At 41.4% G+C, this 22344-nt stretch overlaps 1 protein-coding gene across 1 annotated transcript in view; it reads right to left on the bottom strand.

Annotated features, from left to right (window-relative positions):
• Positions 1-22344, bottom strand: part of LOC121582487 (astrotactin-2) — a 537985-nt gene that overhangs the window by 166090 nt on the left and 349551 nt on the right. The window contains exons 12-13 of the mRNA XM_041898306.2: positions 17443-17609; positions 16481-16669 (exon numbers count right to left, since the gene is read on the bottom strand). Coding sequence (XP_041754240.1) covers positions 16481-16669; positions 17443-17609 — 356 coding nt within the window. The remainder of the gene's footprint in view (positions 1-16480; positions 16670-17442; positions 17610-22344) is intronic.

The following is a 22344-nucleotide window of genomic DNA, read 5'->3' as shown; positions in this document are numbered from 1 at the left end:
AGGAGGGGGATAAGGTGTAGGGGTGGGATAGCGGTGGGATCGGAATCTACACATCAAATATACTATAGGGGGAATTTGGAGGACATAGCTAGAATGTTCATTACCATCATTCTAGAGAGAAATTATAAATATGTCTATAACTGGAGTGGATCCTTCAAGGCGCAGAAAAAGAAAGAAGAATGTTGAGACACTTTGTATTATTCTAGAAACAAAAGACCGAACAGCCTTGATGAGGATTAAAACAACTTTGAAGAGATGACATATAATAAAACAAACAGTCTTTGGGAAATAAATGGATCATTTTCTTTGGTGTCTTTCTTTCAATCCTTAAATCCATGATAATTAATACACTAAAGGCAAATGTCAAGTGAAATATTAACTTATCTCTTTTTGCCAACCGAAATCAACAATTCTTCATTTGAAGTTCAAACAGTCTCAAAATATGACATTGAAACTTAAGTTAATATACCATTTGAATAAAAGATAACAGCTTAAATAGATTTACAACAAATTGGACAAATTGGGTATCTGGTGCTCTTTTTCTGAATTATAACTTTGTCTAGATACTGTAGACAGTGAAGCAACACTGCACCCTAAATTAGTGTGACCCTTAGGGCAGTACAACATGTTTTCATCCAAATGAAAACACACTGGTTGATGCTGCTGTTGTACTCTGTCACACCCAACAGATCAGTCTGTTGTATTCAAATGGCATCTACAGAGCAAAGCATGACCGATACCAGTCCTCACCGGCGGCCATCTTAAAGGAGATAACTTGCCCCGTCATCCCTAAGTGGCTCGCTGGTACACCCATTCTCACTGGATGAAGATGAATCTGTCAAAGTCAATTCTGGTTCTATCTCCACTTAAGAGCATCCTGGTGACAAAGCAGGCCTGCTGGTGCTGTGAGGGGGGATGGATGAGAATGTCTGCCAGGCTTCCCCCAGGCACCTCCATACACTGCTGCTGAGACTACTGGGTGCTTGGGTTTCGGTTCAACATGACCTTTATAACTCTATTATTATCAATAAGCTAACAGTGGCATTACTGTATGTGCTAGTAGTTGTAGTAGTTGTAGTAGTAGTAGTAGTAGTAGTAGTAGTAACAGTAGTAGTAGTAGTAGTAGCAGTAGTAGTAGTAGTAGTAGTAGTAGTAGTAGTAGTAGTAGTAGTAGTAGTAACAGTAGTAGTAGTAACAGTAGTAGTAGTAGTAGTAGTAGTAGTAGTAGTAGTAGTAGTAGTAGTAGTAGTAGTAGTAGTAGTAACAGTAGTAGTAGTAGTAGTAACAGTAGTAGTAGTAGTAGTAGTAGTAGTAGTAGTAGTAGTAGTAGTAGTAGTAGTAGTAGTAGTAGTAGTAGTAGTAGTAGTAGTAGTAGTAGTAGTAGTAACAGTAGTAGTAGTAGTAGTGATAGTAAATAGAGAAGTGATGACAATATATACACTCACCGGCCAGTTTATTAGGTACATGGCCGTGGCTTGTTATATAACTCTGGCTTCTCAAACCAACGCAGACATTCTGGTTAAAGAAGTCTATACCAGACTCTGATGTGTCTCTGACTGGTAATACTGTTTTTAGATCTGATAGAGTTGGCAGAGGACGGGGTGTTGCCATAGAGCAAATTAAATGTTTCTGTATCCATTACCACCTCTGTCCCTAAGCAATTTGAATGTCTAGTCCTAAATGTGGGCCTTGGTAATAATGCCCCTTTGACACTAGTGGGAATTTATCGCCCTCCCTCGGCCTCCTTATGTGCTCTTAACAAATTGTCTGACCTGCTCTCTAACTATGCTTAATCCAAATTGTTTATAGTGGGTGATCTTAATCTGGATTGGTTGATGCCAGTATCTGATGGGCTGAAAGATATTTGTACTGAGCTCTGTAAATCTAACTCAGCTGATAACTAAACCAACTCGCCTCAACTTTAAACATCCTGAAAAATCTACTGTCTTAGATATTATTCTAACAAATATCCCTCATAAGTTTACAGCCAATGGGATATTTGCCAATGATTTCAGTGACCATTGTCCCCTTGCCTGCATAAGAGATGTTAAGATACCTAAATCTCGCTCATGCATTATTACAAAGAGACATTTCTTTTATTTTAATTAGCAAAATGTTTTGTCTGAGCTGAGGTTGAGTGACTGGTGGGTTGTGCCAACTATCACTGACTCGGATCAGGCCCTTAATTGTTTTATTTCACTGTTTAACTCCGCATAAAATGCTAAGGGTGAAAGACAGATCTAATCCTTGGATCACGCATGAGTTGTCTGTGAAAGTACAGGAAATAAATGTAGCTTGGGCTAAGGCTAGACTGACTGATTCTATGTCTGATTGGCAGTCCTTCAGACATCTGGTTAGAAAAGCAAAATTAACATATTTCTTGAATTGTGTATCGGATAGTGGTGGTAATCCAGTTAACTTCTGGAAAGTGGTCAAATCTTTGAAGCAAAACTCCACCCCCTCATTTCCCCAGCAGGTTCTGACAGCCTCTGGTCCCATACTAGACAAAATTGACATTTGTGGTGCTTTTAATAACCATTTTGCTTCAGCTGGCCACCTGTTGAAAGGATAGTCTATGAAAATTATTCTCATTCCACTAGAGGGTCCTCTAGTCACCTCAGAACAGATTGTAGAGAATGATGCACTAATAGACTTAAAAAACGTTATTTTCATTTCAACTATTTGATGTCTATGATGTACTAAGTGCTTTGCTAAAGATTTATGTAAAAAAAAACATATGGGCTAATTCACTTGATCCCTTCTTACTGCAGCTCTCTGCCCCACTTATTGCAGAACTGTTGATCTATATCTTTAATATGACAATTGTTTCTGGTGTTATCCATAAGATCTGGAAAGTGGCACATGTCCTCCCCCTACATAAAGGAGGAGATACTTCTGATTTTAGATAACTACCGTCCAATCTCCATATTATCTTGCCTTTCCAAAGTTTTTGACTGTCAGCTAATAACTTTTTTTATCTACTCTATTCTTAATGTGCACTAATTCGGTTTTAGACCTGGACATAGCAAAGTTTCAGCTGCTACACTTCTTTTAGATGATGTGTTAAATTGCTTAGATCATAAAAATATTTTTCTTATTTATAGACCTTTCAAAGGCCTTTGACACTGTTGACCATCACCTTCAAAGGTTGACTGAAATAGGCTTGGATCAGGCTTCGTGCAAGTGGTTAGCAGACAATGCTGTTATGTATGCCATTGCCCCAACTGTAGACCAGGCGTTGTTAGAGCTGCAATCTGACTTTGTTGCCTTACAAAATGGCCTGGTTAAAAAGTTGTACTGAATGTGGGCAAGACTACATATATGTTGTTTGCTAATTCTCGCAAAAATGTTTCAGATGGACTACATATTTATTAATTGAATGGTTCTCCCATTGATCGGGTTCACGCCTATAAATATCTGGGCTTTTGGATTGACAAGGATTTAACGTTTGAAAAGCTAGTTAAAAAGCTGAGATTTAAAGTGGCCTCTTTTTTTTATAAATAGCTCTTGCCTCTCCCTAAACAGCAGGAAACAGATTGTACAGTCAACTTTCCTGCCAGTTCTTGACTGTGGTGACACAGTTTACCAGAATACAGCAGCCACTACTCTTAAACCTTCGGATGCCGTCTACCATAGCGCCCTTCGCTTTATCACAGGTGACAGTTGTAATACTCATCATTGCATCCTGTATCAAACTGTTGGCTGGTCCTCACTATTCCCTTCTTGTTTACAAAGCTCTACTACACAAGCTTCCACCTTACCTAACTTCGTTGTTGAAGTATAAAAACATGAGTTACCAAACCCGTTCACAGGGTTGGTTAACTCTTGAGGTTCCTCGGGTCTCCACCAAATTAGGGAAATCCGCTTTTATTTTTAATATGCCTCACTGCTGGAACAATTTGCAGAACTCATTACAATTAGATGTTCTGGTGCCGCTTGAGCAGTTTAAGGTGTTAATTGAGGGCCTTGTAGCTGAGGACTGTAACAGTTTTTCATAAATGTTGGGTTTTGTATTGATTGCTGTTTTACATTGTATTGGTTGTGGTATTGTTGTGATCAGGACCCCCCTTAGGAATGAGACAATGGTCTCAATGGGTTTTCCCTGATTAAATAAAGAATACTTTTTATAAAGCAGGCAGACAAACAGAGGCATTCAGTTACTGTTCGATTGAACATTAGAATGTGCAAAACGAGTGACCTAAGCGTGGTATGATCGTAGGTGCCAGGAACACTGGATCCAGTATCTCAGAAACGGCCACCCTCCTGGGTTTTTCACGACAGTGTGAAGAGTGGAAAAACATTGCCTGGAACATGACAGCGAGTTCAGTTTACTTGAGTGGCCTGCGCAATCCCCAGACCTCAACCCAATAGAGCATCTTTGGGATGAGATGGAACGGGCTGTTCGCAGCATGAATGTACCGCCGTCCAATCTGCAGCAACTGCGTGATGCCATTGCATCAGCATGGACCAACATCCCTGTGGTACGTTTCCGACACTAGAATTCCCAGAAGAAATCAGGCTGTTCTGGAGGCAAAGGGGGGTCCGACCGGTACTAGATGGGTGTACCTAATAAAACACAAGTATGGGTAGCTGCAGCCCAATATGGCGACCGGCATATGGGCGAGTGGGTGTGTCGAAAGGAGTGAGTGTATGGAAAGTGAATCAGCTAATTGGGCAGACTTGTTGCCACTCAAGACTGTTTTGCGCGGCTGATTGGGATGCATGATGAGTTATGCCGGCGACCAGTACATTGGTGTTGTATCGACGTGCCTGCCGACTTGCATCTTACCGGGTATCACGGTGGTGTCGCTGGTGGTAGCTAATGAGGCACTTTTTTCCTCTCACATGATTTTATTTCAAGTACGATAGCAGCCTACACAAGAAATAACTAATATTGATAACCATCTAGATGTCACCTTGATACATATATACAGTCTACAGTCGTGGTCAAAAGTTTTGAGAATGACACAAGTATTGGTCTTCACAAAGTTTGCTGCTTCAGTGTTATGAGATATTTTTGTCAGATGTTACTATGGTAGACTGAAGTATAATTACAAGCATTCCATAAGTGTCAAATGATTTTATTGACCATTACATTAAGTTTATGCAAACCCTTCTTTTTCAAGACCTCTGCAATCCGCCCTGGCATGCTGTCAATTAACTTCCTGGCCACATCCTGACTGATGGCAGCCCATTCTTGCATAATCAATGCTTGGAGTTTGTCAGAATTTGTGGGTTTTGTTTGTCCACCTGCCTCTTGAGGATCGACCACAAGTTCTCAATGGGATTAAGGTCTGGGGAGTTTCCTGGCCATGGACCCAAAATGTTGATGTTTTGTTCCCCGAGCCACTTAGTTATCACTTTTGCCTTATGGCAAGGTGCTCCATCATGCTGGAAAAGGCATTGGTCGTCACCAAACTGTTCTTGGATGGTTGGGAGAAGTTGCTCTCGGAGGATGTGTTGGTACCATTCTTTAAAGTGAGCCCACTCCCTTCGCTGAGAAGCAACCCCACACATGAATGGTCTCAGGATGCTTTACTGTTGGCATGACACAGGACTGATGGTAGCGCTCACCTTGTCTTCTCCAGACAAGGTGTTTTCCGGATGCCCCAAACAATCGGAAAGGTGATTCATCAGAGAAAATGACTTTACCCCAGTCCTCAGCTGTCCAATCCCTGTACCTTTTGCAGAATATCAGGCTATCCCTGATGTTTTTCCTGGAGAGAAGTGGCTTCTTTGCTGTCCTTCTTGACACCACGCCATCCTCCAAAAGTCTTTGCCTCACTGTGCGAGCAGATGCACTCACACCTGCCTGCTGCCATTCCTGAGCAAGCTCTGCACTGGTGGTGCTCCGATCCCGCAGCTTAATCAACTTTAGGAGACGGTCCTGGCACTTGCTGGACTTTCTTGGGCGCCCTGACGCCTTCTTCACAACAATTGAACCTCTCTTTGAAGTTCTTGATGATCCGATAAATGGTTGATTTAGGTGCAATCTTACTAGCAGCAATATCCTTGCCTGTGAAGCCCTTTTTGTGCAAAGCAATGAAGACGGCACATGTTTCCTTGCAGGTAATCATGGTTAACAGAGGAAGAACAATGATTTCAAGCACCACCCTCCTTTTAAAGCTTCCAGTCTGTTATTCTAACTCAATCAGCATGACAGAGTGATTTACAGCCTTGTCCTCGTCAACACTCTCACCTGTGATAACGAGAGAATCACTGACATGATGGCAGCTGGTCCTTTTGTGGCAGGGCTGAAATGCAGTGGAAATGTTTTTTGGGATTAAGTTCATTTTCATGGCAAAGAGGGACTTTGCAATTAATTGCAATTAATCTGATCACTCTTCATGACATTCTGGAGTATATGCAAATTGCCATCATCAAAACTGAGGCAGCAGACTTTGTGAAAATTAGTATTTGTGTCATTCTCAAAACTTTTGACCACGACTATACTACTCAATGGGGAGGGCATGAATGGCAAAAACACTGGGACACAGTGTCAATATCAGGGTGACAGTCACAGTAAGCACACGCATACAACGCATTAAGAAACAGTACAGCCATCGTCAATACTTTTAATAACAAACAATTGTCATTTTTAACTGAATGTAAAATTATTTGTGTAAAACTAGCAGTGAAATATAACTCACACTCATCCTCGGGGCCTGGTAAGAAACGGAAGAAAAAAAACATAGCTCAATCAAAACAGTCTAACCTATAGCAGAGCACTTTCGACACCCCCACTCCTTTCCGCATGCCCACTGCTTTCCTTTCAACACACCAACTCCTTTCCACACGCCCACAACTTTCCTTTCGACAAACCCACTCGCCCATACTCTGGTCGCCATATTGGGATGCAGCTACCCCCTTCTAAATAAACTGTCCGGTGAGTGTAGGTGAAAACAGTCATATAGCAATATAACAATAGCTATCCACAATATGTTCCACATACAGTGCATTTACTGGTGAGTACTGCTAACTCAAGACATTTTTGAAGAATGCTAAGATAATAAGATCATTTGGTGGGAGCTTATATTTGTCCTATTTCACACATGTCCACATGTGAATAAGTGTGTATTAGTATGCATGTGTGAATTGGAAATGTTTTTTTTTTTTTTTGCATATCTCAACTCCCCCTGAGACACCCTTGGAGAGTTGGGTCACAGCCAGGTTCTGCCATTATCAACGGTGTCCATGTTTTATACATTTATTTTTAGGGCAATATCGATATACATTTTACAAATAGGGAGGTTCAGGACCCTTGTAAGACGTCATAGTAAAACGGAGGGATGTATTGCAAAAGGAAATCGCAAAACGGCATTATAGAGTAGAGAAAATAACAAATAGAAAATAAGGGGGATTAGACCCTACAATCTGTCTGCAATATTAAAGCTGATCTCCCATGGAGCAATTAGGGTTACTGGCCCAACACTCCAACTGCTAGGCTACCTGCCAACATTTGCACTTGAATGGAGGAAAGTGCTCAGAGCCCAGAAGTAATATAGACAACAATGTAAAGACTATGCTAGAGTGCATTGTGTCATTAGCTAGGTTTCGATCCAACTGACAACAGATTTTCTGAAATCTTCTAAAATCTGCTTAAAAACTATGCGCATTTTCCCACCAGAGATGTATTTCCATCAAATTGACTTGGCTGTGTGCGATGATGTGGTGTACATAAAAATTACTTTTGCGGTGAAATTCCCACGTACCGAATAAAAAATATAAGCTAAATGGGTTTCCATTGCATCTACAACTCTACTGATGGTTTTGTCACAAAACGTGTTGTGTTATATAGCGAATGTGCCCACTCTGGTCTTGGCATGTGCACACTAGCCAACAGTTCGCAGATACAGTTCGGGTATAGCCTACATGATGAGATTTTTATGGACAAAAGAGCGAGATTATTTGTATTTTTCAAAAGGCAGCCAAGCATCAATCATCATATCACCAGAATAAGACCTTCAATATTTATTGGAAAGGAGCATCAAACTAATCACCATGCACTTTCACCACCATGTGAAGTTCATAATAATGTATTTAATCTGTAGCCTAATAAACTGCATGCTTTCCAGAGTTATAGTGGGAGGACCACACAACATATCATCGTGTGACTCCAAGTTTACTTCGATATGATTGATATTTTATGAACATTTGTGCATAAAGGCGTTTCCATTGCCATTTCTCACATAATTCATTTTACAGACACAAAAAGATCCAACCTTGTCTAGCGTATTTTGTTTTGTAGACATTTGGAAAGTTCACCGACAAATGTTCTGTTTCCATCAGACCTGTCCTAAAAAATTGTATCCAACTTATTTTTACTCGCATGAAAGGGTTGGATGGAAACCCAGTTAGTGACCTCGCATCACCTTGTATGCTTATTTTATTCTAACTCTCTCCCCGATCTAAGTCTCTAAGAAATAGAAAGTAGACGCTTAGAGGAAAGCTGTGCTATTTAAATACCTTTGGCGGTGGCAATCATACACAGCAGGGAGAAATCTTTTGTTGTCTCAAAAAAATGCATCACTTTGAGGAGGATAAAAGCATAGCACAAATTGCAACAGAGGTATTCAGAATAAGTTATTGCTCAACCACTCTCCTTTTACCCAACTGAGAAAATTATGTTGACGCTTGAGGAAGAGAAGCCTTTTCTTCCTCTTTCAGGTTCTTAGCCACCCACATTGTCAAGGTATTCTTGACTTAGGGAACAGAATGAAAAACAACAAAAAGCACATACGCACTGACGGAAAAAAATATCTAAATCCAATCAAATGTTATTTGTCACGTGCCGAATACAATGGGTGTAGACTTTACAGTGAAATGCTTGCTTATGAACCCTTCCCAACAATGCAAAGTTAAATAATTATAATAAAAACAAAAGTAAAAACACAAGAGGAATAAAATACACAAAATTGAGCTACAGTTAGGGCTGTTGCGGTGACCGTATTACGGTCATGAGTCATGAAGGCAGTCACATTCCACGTGACCATTTAGATACAGTAATTAGGCTTCTCCAAGCTCTGATGCTGCTGATGGTCATTAGTAGCCTACCAAACTTGCTAACTGCCTGGTACTCAGCACTCTATTGTCCCTCTAATCACTCTGACATCAATGCAAAATGTTTTCGAAAATATAATCAAACACTTCATGAAAGCCCATGAGCTCATGTTGCAGAACATTTCTATAGGCTATGCAATTGCGCGAGAAAACAGACTGATGGCCTCTATTAAAAAGAGGAGGATACCATCAGCTTTTTATAGGCTTACTATATTTATTTCTCAACTTTCGTAATATTAAGCAAATATTTTACAACAGGAATATAGCCTACCTGGCTGGCATGAAAATTAAGCACAGGAAAAGCATCCTCCATTCACTATTTAAGTGCAGAGATGACATGTATTTTTTCCCCTGCCTCCAGACAGGTGCATGATAATGGTCCATTCTAAATAAAAAAACAAATTTCACACATTTCTTATTTAGTATATGTAAAGACAAGATTAAATCAAGAATAGTCTGATGGGTGACAATATTAGCCTATCACTTGTGAATGATATATTATCACTTGTGAATGATGCCCAGCTTAAGGCAAGAAACAATGCCTTTTTGTGTGACTTTTTCTAATCATAGTCACACACCTCATGTAGCCTAGCCCATACTAAAGTGGCCAAATAACTTCTTAAAATGAAGCACATTAATCTGCTTTACAAAGGGCGTAGAGCCTAACTGACATACATAAGCAGCGCTTGAGTTTCAAGTTTGGGGAAGATAATTTTCACCATAAAAATGCACCTTTATAATAAAAGCATTACATGCATAATCACATTTGTGGTCACTTTTGATAATGGTGTTTTCCCACTAATGGAACATTCACACTTAAAGCCTACTGCCGTGTGCGCATTGCTGCACTTATAATGTGAAGAAATAGCCTAATAGTTTATCAACATTTTAAGCTAAACATTCTGATCTGCTGTGTCAGCATCATTGCATAAAAGGGTTTTTTGATGCTAGTGGTTGTACTAATTTGGGATCTATCGCATCCCACAACTGTCCCAGACTATGCTTGGAATATTTATTTCTCGCACAGAATAGAATAGATCAACTTTTGTACTATGGGGGATAGTAGATTGACATAGGCTAGTGCTTTTGCTGTTCGTTAGAGTTACTCATCTTATTGGCCGAAAAGTAAATGTGGACAGTTCTTCCAATATCTTCAATATGCACCTCGGAATTGGATAAGGACGCACGCAGTTGGGTCCCCGATGTGAGTGAGATAAGAGCCGTGTGAGTGAGATAAGAGGTGCTTCAGAGCGGGAGAAGGGCTGCAAAAGGCATGGATTTCTTTAGGATGCATTATGGCCACACAAAGGGGATGCCGCCGGGAAATTGGAGGCATTATCAAGTGCTTCTCAAATTGTGAATGAGAGACTGACGAAGTGTGTACAGCCTGCGCAAAAAACAAAGCAGAGCTCATGCCTTTCAAGCGACTTTTTTCAAATCATCATTAGAGTTACATCATGCAGCCTTACAATGTATTAAAAATCAAAACATATAGCTCAACGTTTGTAGAACAACTAAAGTTACATTAATAACTCTAAATTAAGCATATAGGAGTACCTGTTTCTTCGATAACCGCTCAACACAGAATAGCCGCATGTGTGCACTCCGTCAAATCGTTTGGAGAAAATATCCTTTATATTTTAATCAGCTTTGTTCAAATGTATTCTTCATACTATAAAATACTATAAAATAATGCCACGGAATTCTAAGCAAATCTTGTCTGCCAAATGAACTAGTGTAGCCCACAGCCATATGGCATAGCTGCCAGATCAGGACCTACAGTGCCTTGCAAAAGTATTCATCCCCTTTGGCGATTTTCCTATTTTGTTGCATTACAACCTATAATTTAAATTTATTTTTATTTGGATTTCATGTAATGGACATACAGTGGCTTGCGACAGTATTCACCCCCCCTTGGCATTTTTCCTATTTTGTTGCCTTACAACCTGGAATGTAAATTGATTTTTTGGGGCTTTGTATCATTTGATTTACACAACATGCCTACCACTTTGAAGATGCAAAATATTTTTGGGTGTGAAACAAACAAGAAATAAGACAAAAAAACAGAAAACTTGAGCGTGCATAACTTTTCACCCCCCCAAAGTCAATACTTTGTAGAGCCACCTTTTGCAGCAATTAGAGCTGCAAGTCTCTTGGAGTATGTCTCTATAAGCTTGGCAAATCTAGCCACTGGGATTTTTGCCCATTCTTCAAGGCAAAACTGCTCCAGCTCCTTCAAGTTGGATGGGTTCTGCTGGTGTACAGCAATCTTTAAGTCATACCACATAATCTCAATTGGATTGAGGTCTGGGCTTTGACTAGGCCATTCCAATACATTTAAATGTTTCCCCTTAAACCACTCTAGTGTTGCTTTAGCAGTATGCTTAGGGTCATTGTCCTGCTGGAAGGTGAACCTCTGTCCCAGTCTCAATTCTCTGGAAGACTGAAACAGGTTTCCCTCAAGAATTTCCCTGTATTTAGCGCCATCCATCATGCCTTCAATTCTGACCAGTTTCCCAGTCCCTGCCGATGAAAAACATCCCCACAGCATGATGCTGCCACCACCATGCTTCAATGTAGGGATGGTGTTCTCGGGGTGGTGAGAGGTGTTGGGTTTGCGCCAGACATAGCGTTTTCCTTGATGGCCAAAAAGCTCAATTTTAGTCTCATCTGACCAGAGTACCTTCTTCCATATGTTTGGGGAGTCTCCAACATGCCTTTTGGCGAACACCAAACGTGTTTGCTTATTTTTTCTTTAAGCAATGGCTTTTTTCTGGCACTCTTCCGTAAAACCCAGCTCTGTGGAGTGTACGGCTTAAAGTGGTCCTAAGGACAGATACTCCAATCTCCTCTGTGGAGCTTTGCAGCTCCTTCAGGGTTATCTTTGGTCTCTTTGTTGCCTGTCTGATTAATGCCCTCCTTGCCTGGTCCGTGAGTTTTGGTGGGCGGCCCTCTCTTGGCAGGTTTGTTGGGGTGCCATATTCTTTAAAAAAAATTATAATGGTTACAGTGGCCTAGCCAATCTCCAGAACTTAATCCCATAGAAAATCTGTGGAGGGAGCTGAAGGTTTGAGTTGCCAAACATCAGCCTCGTAACCATAATGACTTGGAGAAGATCTGCAAAGAGGAGTGGGACAAAATCCCTCCTGAGATGTGTGCAAACCTGGTGGTCAACTACAAGAAATGTCTGACCTCTGAGATTGCCAACAAGGGTTTTGCCACCAAGTACTAAGTCATGTTTTGCAGAGGGGTCAAATACTTATTTCCCTAATTAAAATGCAAATCAATTTATAAAATTTTTGACATGCGTTTTTCTGGATTTTTTTGTTGTTATTCTGTCTCTCACTGTTCAAATAAACCTACCATTAAAATTATAGACTGATCATTTCTTTGTCAGTGGGCAAACGTACAAAATCAGCAGGGGATCAAATACTTTTTTCCCTCACTGTAGGCACGCACCACTTTTCCGTTACTTATTTTTTAGAATTTTTTGAAACAAGTTACTTTTTTCATTTCACTTCACCAATTTTGACTATTTTGTGTATGTCCATTACATGAAATACAAATAAAAATCAATTTTAATTCCAGGTTGTAAGGCAACAAAATAGGAACAAATACCAAGGGGGTGAATACTTTTGTAAGCCACTGTAACATAAGGACAACTCAATGCTATTATGTTCTTCTGAACTACATTTTCTTCATATCATGTTTCTTTAGACCTGTCTAAAATAAATAATTGATTTATTGTAAAGGTTTAGGCTATATTACATGGATTTATTAGACTTTTTAAAATGTAGATGTTTCACAGGTCTGCATCAGTGGCTTGTAAGCTCTGTGTGGAAGCCAGGAGATGCTACATGTGTTTAGGTTAATTAACGGTCAATTACAGTGAGACTGACAGTTATTTACTTGACAATCACCAGCTGACAACATTTTGTGACCGCCACAGCCCTAGCTACAGTGCCTTCAGAAAGTTTTTACACCCCATTACTTTTTCCACATTTTGTTGTGTTACTAAGTGCGATTAAAATTGATTTAATTGTCATTTTTTTGTGAACAATCTACACAACATACTTTGTAATGTCAAAGTGGAAGAAAAACTCAAAAAATTTTGGAAAATGTATGCTAAATAAGACACTAATATATCTTGATCAGATAATTATTCAACCCCCTGAACCAATACAGGTTAGAATCACCTCTGGCAGTGATTACAGCTGTGAGTCTTTTGGGGTAAGTCTCTTGGAGCTTACCACACCTGGATTGTGCAACATTTGCCTATTATAATTTTTTTAAGTCTTCAAGCTCTGTCAAATTGGTTGTTGATAATTGCTAGACAACCATTTTCAGGTCTTGCCATAGATTTTCAAGCAGATTTAAGTTAAAATTGTAACTCGGCCACTCAGGGACATTCACTGTCTTCTTGGTAAGCAGTGTGTTTTAGGTTACTGTACTGCTGAAAGACTAATGCATCTCTGTCTGGTGGAAAGCAGACTGAACCAGGTTTTCCTCTAGAATTTTGCCTGGGCTTAGCTCCATTCTGGAAATGTTTTATCCTGAAAAACTCCCCGGTCCTTAACTATTATAAGCATACCCATAACACGATGCGCCCACCACTATGCTTGAAAATGTGGAGAGTGGTACTCAGTAATGTGTTGTATTGGATTTGCCCCAAACTTAACACTTTGTATTCAGGACAAAAGGTTCATTGCTTTGCGACATTTGTTGCAGTGTTACTTTAGTGCCTTATTGCAAACAGGATGCACAGGCTTGCTTCTTTTCACTCTGTCAATTAGGTTAGTATTGTGGAGTAACTACAATGTTGTTGATCCATTCTCAGTGTTCTCCTATCACAGCCATTAAGCTCTGTAACTGTTTTAAAGTCACCAACGACACTCATTATGCGCAGCACAAAATCTGGCGGGAAAATCCGACCCGACAGGGAAAATGAAAACCAATGAATACAGCGGTTCTCAGGCAGACTAGAGGCGCAATATTGTTACTGTTGCATCACATTGGATGACCACTAGCGACATATTGTAGCTTTTGAACTTTAAAAAAAGTTACATATTGCAGCTTTAAAGATGGAATCAGCGCCACTGTCCGCCCCACAGCCATTGTTATTGTTTTGGTTTTGTTGACGAAGCAGAGGTGGGGAGCATCACGCATCACAGGAGGTTGGTCGGGGTGAATGGGTAGGCATATAACAACATCTAACATCTAGCAACCCAAAGGTTGCGTGTTCAAATCTCACCACGGACAACTTTAGCATTTTAGCTAATTAGCAACTTTGCAACTACTTACTACTTTTTAGCTACTTTGCAACTACTTAGCATGTTTGCTAACCCTAACCCTAACCTTAATCATTTTAATCGAACTCCTTACCTTAACCCTAACCTTAACGCCTACTTGCTAGATATTACTGCACTGTCGGAACTAGAAGCACAAGCATTTCGCTACACTCGCAATAACATCTGCTAACCATGTGTATGTGACTAGCCACCTAGCTAATGTTAGCATAAGCCATCTATCTAATGTTAGCCACAAAAAAATGCAATTCGTAACATATCATACTAAATGAAGAGAGACAGATTTACATTTACTAAATTATGTCTACCCCTGAGTCTAGGTTACAGCAGCAGTTTCACCATTAAGGATTCCAGCTTTAAAGGAAAAAATGACAACATGACAGAAAATTATTAAGACAAAACACTTATATTTATCCAGGGGTTAATGGGGATGAAAAGAACAGTGTGTCAGAACTTTTCAACATGTGCATACTGCTACATGCAACAAACAATAGCCTCTGGACATAATTATGGACTTTCACACTTCAGCTTGGCTTTGCTATTGTGACATTTGTATAATAACTTATTATATCATACAATAATAGCCATCCTAGTTTACCCTTTTGAGTTAGTTTGTTATGAACATAATGAGTCCCCTTGATCACAGTCATTCAGAACAAAAAAAATCTAACAAGAAATTAGTCAACGTGGACTCTCTCCTCTGCTTGGACTAATACAGTAATACACTAAATATTTATAGAGTGGGAGAAAGCTGTTCAGACTGTGTGGGTTATCCCATGATCATAATTGGAAGAGATGAGAGCGGCCATATAATCCATAGAACAATTCAGTCAGATCGATGAGAGTCAGGAGAAGCAGCTTGGGTTGACCTGATGGTGGAAACAAATCTTCTGGACTGCTTAGACTACCATTATCATCCATGTTATCATCACTGGACAGTGCTCATCAACAGTGTTTGATTGAAAGGCACTTTCTTGGCATGTTACAAGTCAGAGAATGGGTAGAGCAGTGAATAAGAGTAATAATAATATAATAATAATAATATGCCATTTAGCAGACGCTTTTATCCAAAGCGACTTACATTCATGTGGCATACATTTTTACGTATGGGTGGTCCCGGGGATCGAACCCACTACCCTGGCATTACAAGCGCCATGCTCTACCAATTGAGCTACAGAGGACCACAGTAAGTGTGTGTATGTGTGTGTGTGTGTGTGCGCGCACATGTGTTGGCGAGCAACAGTGTGTGTGCACATGCATCTGTATGCATGCATGTTCATCTACACACACGCATTGGTGTGAATGTGCTTCAGACAGGCAGACAGTCCCTGCCTCGTTGTCTTTGATTATGGCAGCGTCCCCCTGCAGCTAACATTTGTCTTTATTATCAGCCAGACACTGGGGCTTTGAGAGGGCTGACAGTGCTGTCTGTCGCAGCACTGGGGGATTCTCTGTGAATCTCAACACTCATCCTCTAATGGAGGAACATCAGCGCTGTGCTGTGCTATGTCAGAGCTGCACATAGGATTGTCCACCGTGTAGATATCTCACTCACCAGTACTGATAAAATAAAACACTGCTTTTATTCATGTTGACACTTACCCTGAGATTTCTCTCTGGAATACATCCTGTGAATTCGAACCGCCAAGTTCTCATTGGGATTCTTATTGTGTAGCGGAGACTGATGAGAACAAATGTCCCAAGGATCCAACTTGGATGCATTGTTTTTGGTGGTTTTTTATGCTGACTTGAACCATACAGAATAGGACAAAAATGACACAAAGGGTCCATAGAGTTACTTAATCAGCGAAAAAGTCTGGGCACCAGCCTGTTTCTGCTTTAGCCTCTCTGTCATGCCACCCTGTCTAAAAACCAAGTGGTGTAAAGTACAGGTCAAAATAGTCAAAGCAACATGCCACCAAGAGGCAGCCCAATACCACTACAGGTGCCATAAAACTCTTGGGAAAGCTCCTGCCACCTAGCTGGATCCCAAAAGCGACAAGCCAAAGCCAGATGTCACAAAGTGATATGGCTTGGATAACATCCCCTGTGAAGGTACCACAGGTACACAACAGTAATATGGATTACATATTCTCCTCTGGGGGAGAACTTACCGGAAGGTCATCTGGAAGACCTGTCCCAGGTTGACTTGCTGGCTCTTGTTGTTGTAGCCGTGCAGCATCTCCCCAAACAGGGTGTCATTGAAGCGAATGTCCTGCCTCTGGCACTTTGGCCCCTCACAGTTCTCTGTCTGGAGGAGACAGGAGCGACCGTCTGCCCCCAGCTTGTACTCCTGCACACACCTGGGTTGGGGAGGGGAGTTTATGTGTAACAAGCACATAATGCAGAGGCAGAGACATTAGTATTATGGACTGTACTCACGCACACAATATCCTAATTTCCCAGTAGAGAATGTGTACCCAGCTCACAGAACTAATAGATTGCAGAAATAAGTATTGTTTAGCTGTCTAATATTTCAAATGAAAGCCCTTGTGTAAGCACAGCAAACATTTCAACCCAGACTTGTCTGCGTTAAAGGCAAACTGTGGTTGGATTTGCCCATTCAGCATGTTCTACTTCAGAAATGGCTGAGATCCACAAAGCACACATTTATTTAATGCTAATGAAACGTACAGAGACACACTGGCAGACTTGTGAAGTAGCCTATAGTAGAATTCCATATCAATGTTCTATAGACCATTCATAAACTGCCAATTAAGAGGTGAAAATGAGAATCAATCTCACAGTTGAGATGTGTAAATGAGGATCAATCTCACAATTGACATGTGTAAATGAGGATCAATCTCACAGTTGAGATGTGTAAATTAGGATCTATCTCACAGTTGACATGTGTAACAGTTGTTTCTAACAGTATTTTTGCCCATCTGTTTAGGTGAAAGGCTATAGCTGTCTTTCTACCATCTTACAGTTGAATAGCAGCTGATTTAGACAACCTATTGCAAAGAGCAATTCTCACCCACTGAACATATTGTTGGACCCAGGTTGCCCAGGAAAGAGCGACCTCTAAGGGGCTTCTTCCCTGATGCTGTATGTGTCCTGCCACTGGCTGACTCACCCACATAACATGAGGACGTTGCTGGAGCTGGGGTTGTCCGGTAATGGCACCAGCTGTTGGAGACACAGCTGCTCACAGCCCCCGTTGAAGCCATCCGTGCAGTCCGTGCCCTTTGAGTAGTCATAGCAACCCGAGCCATCCTTCATCGGCCGCAGCCCGTCGGGACACTGGACAGCAGAGGGAGAAAAACAGAGAGAGAGAGAGAGAGAGAGAGAGAGAGAGAGAGAGAGAGAGAGAGAGAGAGAGAGAGAGAGAGAGAGAGAGAGAGAGAGAGAGAGAGAGAGAGAGACTAAGGGTCAACAAACACTGTATATACAAAAGTATGTGGACACCCCTTGAAATTAGTGGATTTGGCTATTTCAGCCACACCCTTTGCTGACAGGTGTATAAAATCGAGCACACAGCCATGCAATCTCCATAGACAAACATTGGCAGTAGAATGGTCTTACTGAAGAGCTCAGTGACTTTCAACGTGGCACCGGCATAGGATGCCACCTTTCCAACAAGTCAGTTTGTAAAATTTCTGCCCTGCTAGAGCTGCCCGGTCAGCTGTAAGTGCTGTTATTGTGAAGTGGAAATGTCTAGGAGCAAAAATGGCTCAGTCGCGAAGTGGTAGGCCACACAAGCTCACAGAACGGGACCACCGAGTGCTGAACGCATAGCTCATAAAAATCGTCTGTCCTCGGTTGCAACATTCACTTCTGACTTCCAAACTGCCTCTGGAAGCAACATCAGCATAAGAACTGTTCGTCGGCAGTCCGACTGACTAATCTGGGTTTGGTGGATGCCAGGAGAACACTACCTGCCCCAATGCATAGTGTCAACTGCAAAGTTTGGTGGAGTAGGAATAATGGTCTGGGGCTGTTTTTCATGGTTCGTGCCCCTTAGTTCCAGTGAAGGGAAATCTTAACGCTACAGCATATAATGACATTCTAGACAATTCTGTGCTTCCAACTTTGTGGCAACGGTTTGGGGAAGGCCCTTTCCTGTTTTAGTATGACACTGCCCCCATGCACAAAGTGAGGTCCATATAGAAATGGTTTGTCGATATCGGTATGGAAGAACTTGACTGGCCTGCACAGAGCCCTGACCTCAACCCCATGCCGACTGCGAGTCAGGCCTAATCGCCCAACATCAGTGCCCGACCTCACTAATGCTTCAACATCTAGTGGAAAGCCTTCCCAGAAGAGTGGAGGCTGTTATAGCAGCAAAGAGGGGACCAACTCCATATTAATGCCCATGATTTTGGAATGAGATGTTCGACTAGCAGGTGTCCACATACTTTTGGTCATGTAGTGTATTTATGCAGATCAGGACCAAGCAATTACCAGAAGACAGACAGAGAGATGGTCCGCTTTAATTACATAATTGAGGAAGTGATGAAGAACTCCATCTCCCAGGGTTCCCCTCAAGAGTCAGTAGGGATCTGATGAAGTGTTGATTGGCTAATCAGGGAAAGCAGTCAGAACAGAGCTCTCCAAATTAATCTCAACCACATGGATAAACTGCAGGTCAATTATAGAGACTCTCACTTGGATAAGGCATATTGCACACAGTACAAGTATGCAGCATAAGTGCACACAGCGCTTCAAAATACCATTCAAATCAGCAAATGGTAGTACTTAGATATAATCCCCCAAAATTGGCCTGATAAAAAGTGACTTATTTAAAATGACTTGAGGCCTATATGGTGTGTGTTTACTCCAGATTAGTAGAGTGATTTGAAAACTCTGCTAGAGCAGAGCAGAGCTTAGGGAGTTGGTGTTGTGATAACCTGACAGTGTTGCTATCACACGGTGGTACTACCAGACAGTCTCTGACGTTTTAGTAATTAGATGACTGCACAATCCAACCTCTGACAAGCTTTCAGAAGTAGGTTCATCCTAAATGTAGCAGTCATTTCAGGCATGTTTTAACCCACTGCCAATTGCACCCGTTTAGTGTAGGCCTACACTCATGTTGTGACCATTACACAACAGAAACGGACAGAACAATAGGTTGTCTGCTATCGTATGTGATTTTGACAGGACCACCGTCCTTTTATGTAATCCAAAACCAATCTGATACAACCCCTACTGTACACAATCACAAATAAAAACCCTTTTCAAATCTTCAAAAACACACTGAATATGCGTGGACATTTGTATTACTGCATGCAAACTCCCCAAATACCTCTTTATTTGATGAAAATCTAAACAACCCAGTAACATCTCTGCTCTGTGATTGTAGTGGCGGCTGTTATTGTTGTTGTTGTTCAGACATATCTAGGGTTTATCTTATTTGGATGATGGGCAGCCATAATAACAGCAGAGTGATGTTGATGTCAAACATAATACCAGCTGACAGATAATTCTATCCTGATGGATGGCTAGATGTCTGGAAGGCCAGAGTGGAGTGTTACCCCTGAGAATTGTGGGATAGCATTCAGAGTGACATCACCCTTTCAACGACATCTCATGGCTGCTAAGTGGCCGAAAGACTGAACATGTGAGGAGATACCATAGGCCTAGGCTATATGGCCAGCTCTGATAAAAATAGGCATTTTACATATTGTATGATTTTAGTATAGAATAGTGTAGAGTTTAATATAGAGCCTTAAAATGACATGTCTCTCATTGAAATTGGTCAATTTCAGGGAGTGAGATATTTTTGAACAATCAATTACCTATTCCAGGAAGTAGGCTTAATCTTTCTCATGTCCCCTTTTACAGTGAGGGAAAAAAGTATTTGATCCCCTGCTGATTTTGTACGTTTGCCCACTGACAAAGACATGATCAGTCTATAATTTTAATGGTAGGTTTATTTGAACAGTGAGAGACAGAATAACAACAAAAACATCCAGAAAAATGTATGTCAAAAATGTTATGAATTGATTTGCATTTTAATGAGGGAAATAAGTATTTGACCCCTCTGCAAAACCCTTGTTGGCAATCACAGAGGTCAGACGTTTCTTGTAGTTGGCCACCAGGTTTGCACACATCTCAGGAGGGATTTTGTCCCACTCCTCTTTGCGGATCTTCTCCAAGTCATTAAGGTTTCGAGGCTGACGTTTGGCAACTCGAACCTTCAGCTCCCTCCACAGATTTTCTATGGGATTAAGGTCTGGAGACTGGCTAGGCCACTCCAGGACCTTAATGTGCTTCTTCTTGAGCCACTCCTTTGTTGCCTTAGCCGTGTGTTTTGGGTCATTGTCCTGCTGGAATCCACAACCCATTTTCAATGCCCTGGCTGAGGGAAGGAGGTTCTCACCCAAGATTTGACGGTACATGGCCCGTCCATCATCCCTTTGATGCGGTGAAGTTGTCCTGTCCCCTTAGCAGAAAAACACCCCCGAAGCATAATGTTTCCACCTCCATGTTTGACGGTGGGGATGGTGTTCTTGGGGTCATAGGCAGCATTCCTCCTCCTCCAAACACGGCGAGTTGAGTTGATGCCAAAGAGCTCGATTTTGGTCTTATCTGACCACAACACTTTCACCCAGTTCTCAGAATCATTCAGATGTTCATTGGCAAACTTCAGACGGCCCTGTATATGTGCTTTCTTGAGCAGGGGGACCTTGCGGGCGCTGCAGGATTTCAGTCCTTCACGGCGTAGTGTGTTACCAATTGTTTTCTTGGTGACCATGGTCCCAGCTGCCTTGAGATCATTGACAAGATCCTCCCGTGTAGTTCTGGGCTGATTCCTCACCGTTCTTATGATCATTGCAACTCCACGAGGTGAGATCTTGCATGGAGCCCCAGGCCGAGGGAGATTGACAGTTATTTTGTGTTTCTTCCATTTGCGAATAATCACACCAACTGTTGTCACCTTCTCACCGAGCTGCTTGGCAATGGTCTTGTAGCCCATTCCAGCCTTGTGTAGGTCTACAATCTTGTCCCTGACATCCTTGGAGAGCTCTTTGGTCTTGGCCATGGTGGAGAGTTTGGAATCTGATTGATTGATTGCTTCTTTGGACAGGTGTCTTTTATACAGGTAACAAGCTGATATTAGGAGCACTCCCTTTAAGAGTGTGCTCCTAATCTCAGCTCGTTACCTGTATAAAATACACCTGGGAGCCAGAAATCTTTCTGATTGAGAGGGGGTCAAATACTTATTTCCCTCATTAAAATGCAAATCAATTTATAACATTTTTGACATGCGTTTTTCTGGATTTTTTTGTTTGTAATTCTGTCTCTCACTGTTAAAATAAACCTACCATTAAAAATATAGACTGATAATTTCTTTGTCAGTGGGCAAACGTACAAAATCAGCAGGGGATCAAATTCTTTTTTCCCTCACTGTATGTTGAAAGCCTTGTGACGATTACTCATAGCTATCTGCAATAAGGCCATGATAAAGATACATTTAGTGTAGCGATAGAACTGTATTGCAGATGCAGTAGCCCTGTAGCTATGGTGTGTTCCTGTGATAAGAAGACTGTAGACTGATAAGATCCAAGGCTGATAAACACATTCTCAGGGTTTGTTGGAAACGTGCACTGAATCCTGGTGCGCTAGGGCAATGAGCTCATACTGTATCAGGCTATGGCTAATATTAACCCTGTGACATCACACACACACACACACCAAAGTCTACTGCAGCTAAACCAGTACTGCTCCCATGGGGGTCTGTCATCCACAGTATCAATCTGGATCTTGACTGTTAGAACTTGTCGTTATGGCATCTATACAGTAACATATTGCTCATAACATCATGCAGGCTTCTTCATCTTCTCATTGGCCACATGGGTCTGATCGGAATGTATAATTTCCATGCTGCCAGGATCGTATTGCTCCTCACTAAGCTCCAACAGCACCTCAACTTCGCTGCAGGTTCTATAGGGATCCAAGCAGACCTTATCTTATCACGGTTCCGTCCATTACATTCCTATAGAGGATTACACGCAGCAGTGCACTGCTGCTC

This window comes from Coregonus clupeaformis, chromosome 15 (assembly GCF_020615455.1).
Source record: "Coregonus clupeaformis isolate EN_2021a chromosome 15, ASM2061545v1, whole genome shotgun sequence".
NCBI lineage: Eukaryota > Metazoa > Chordata > Actinopteri > Salmoniformes > Salmonidae > Coregonus > Coregonus clupeaformis.
This window is presented reverse-complemented; position numbering and strand designations above follow the sequence as displayed.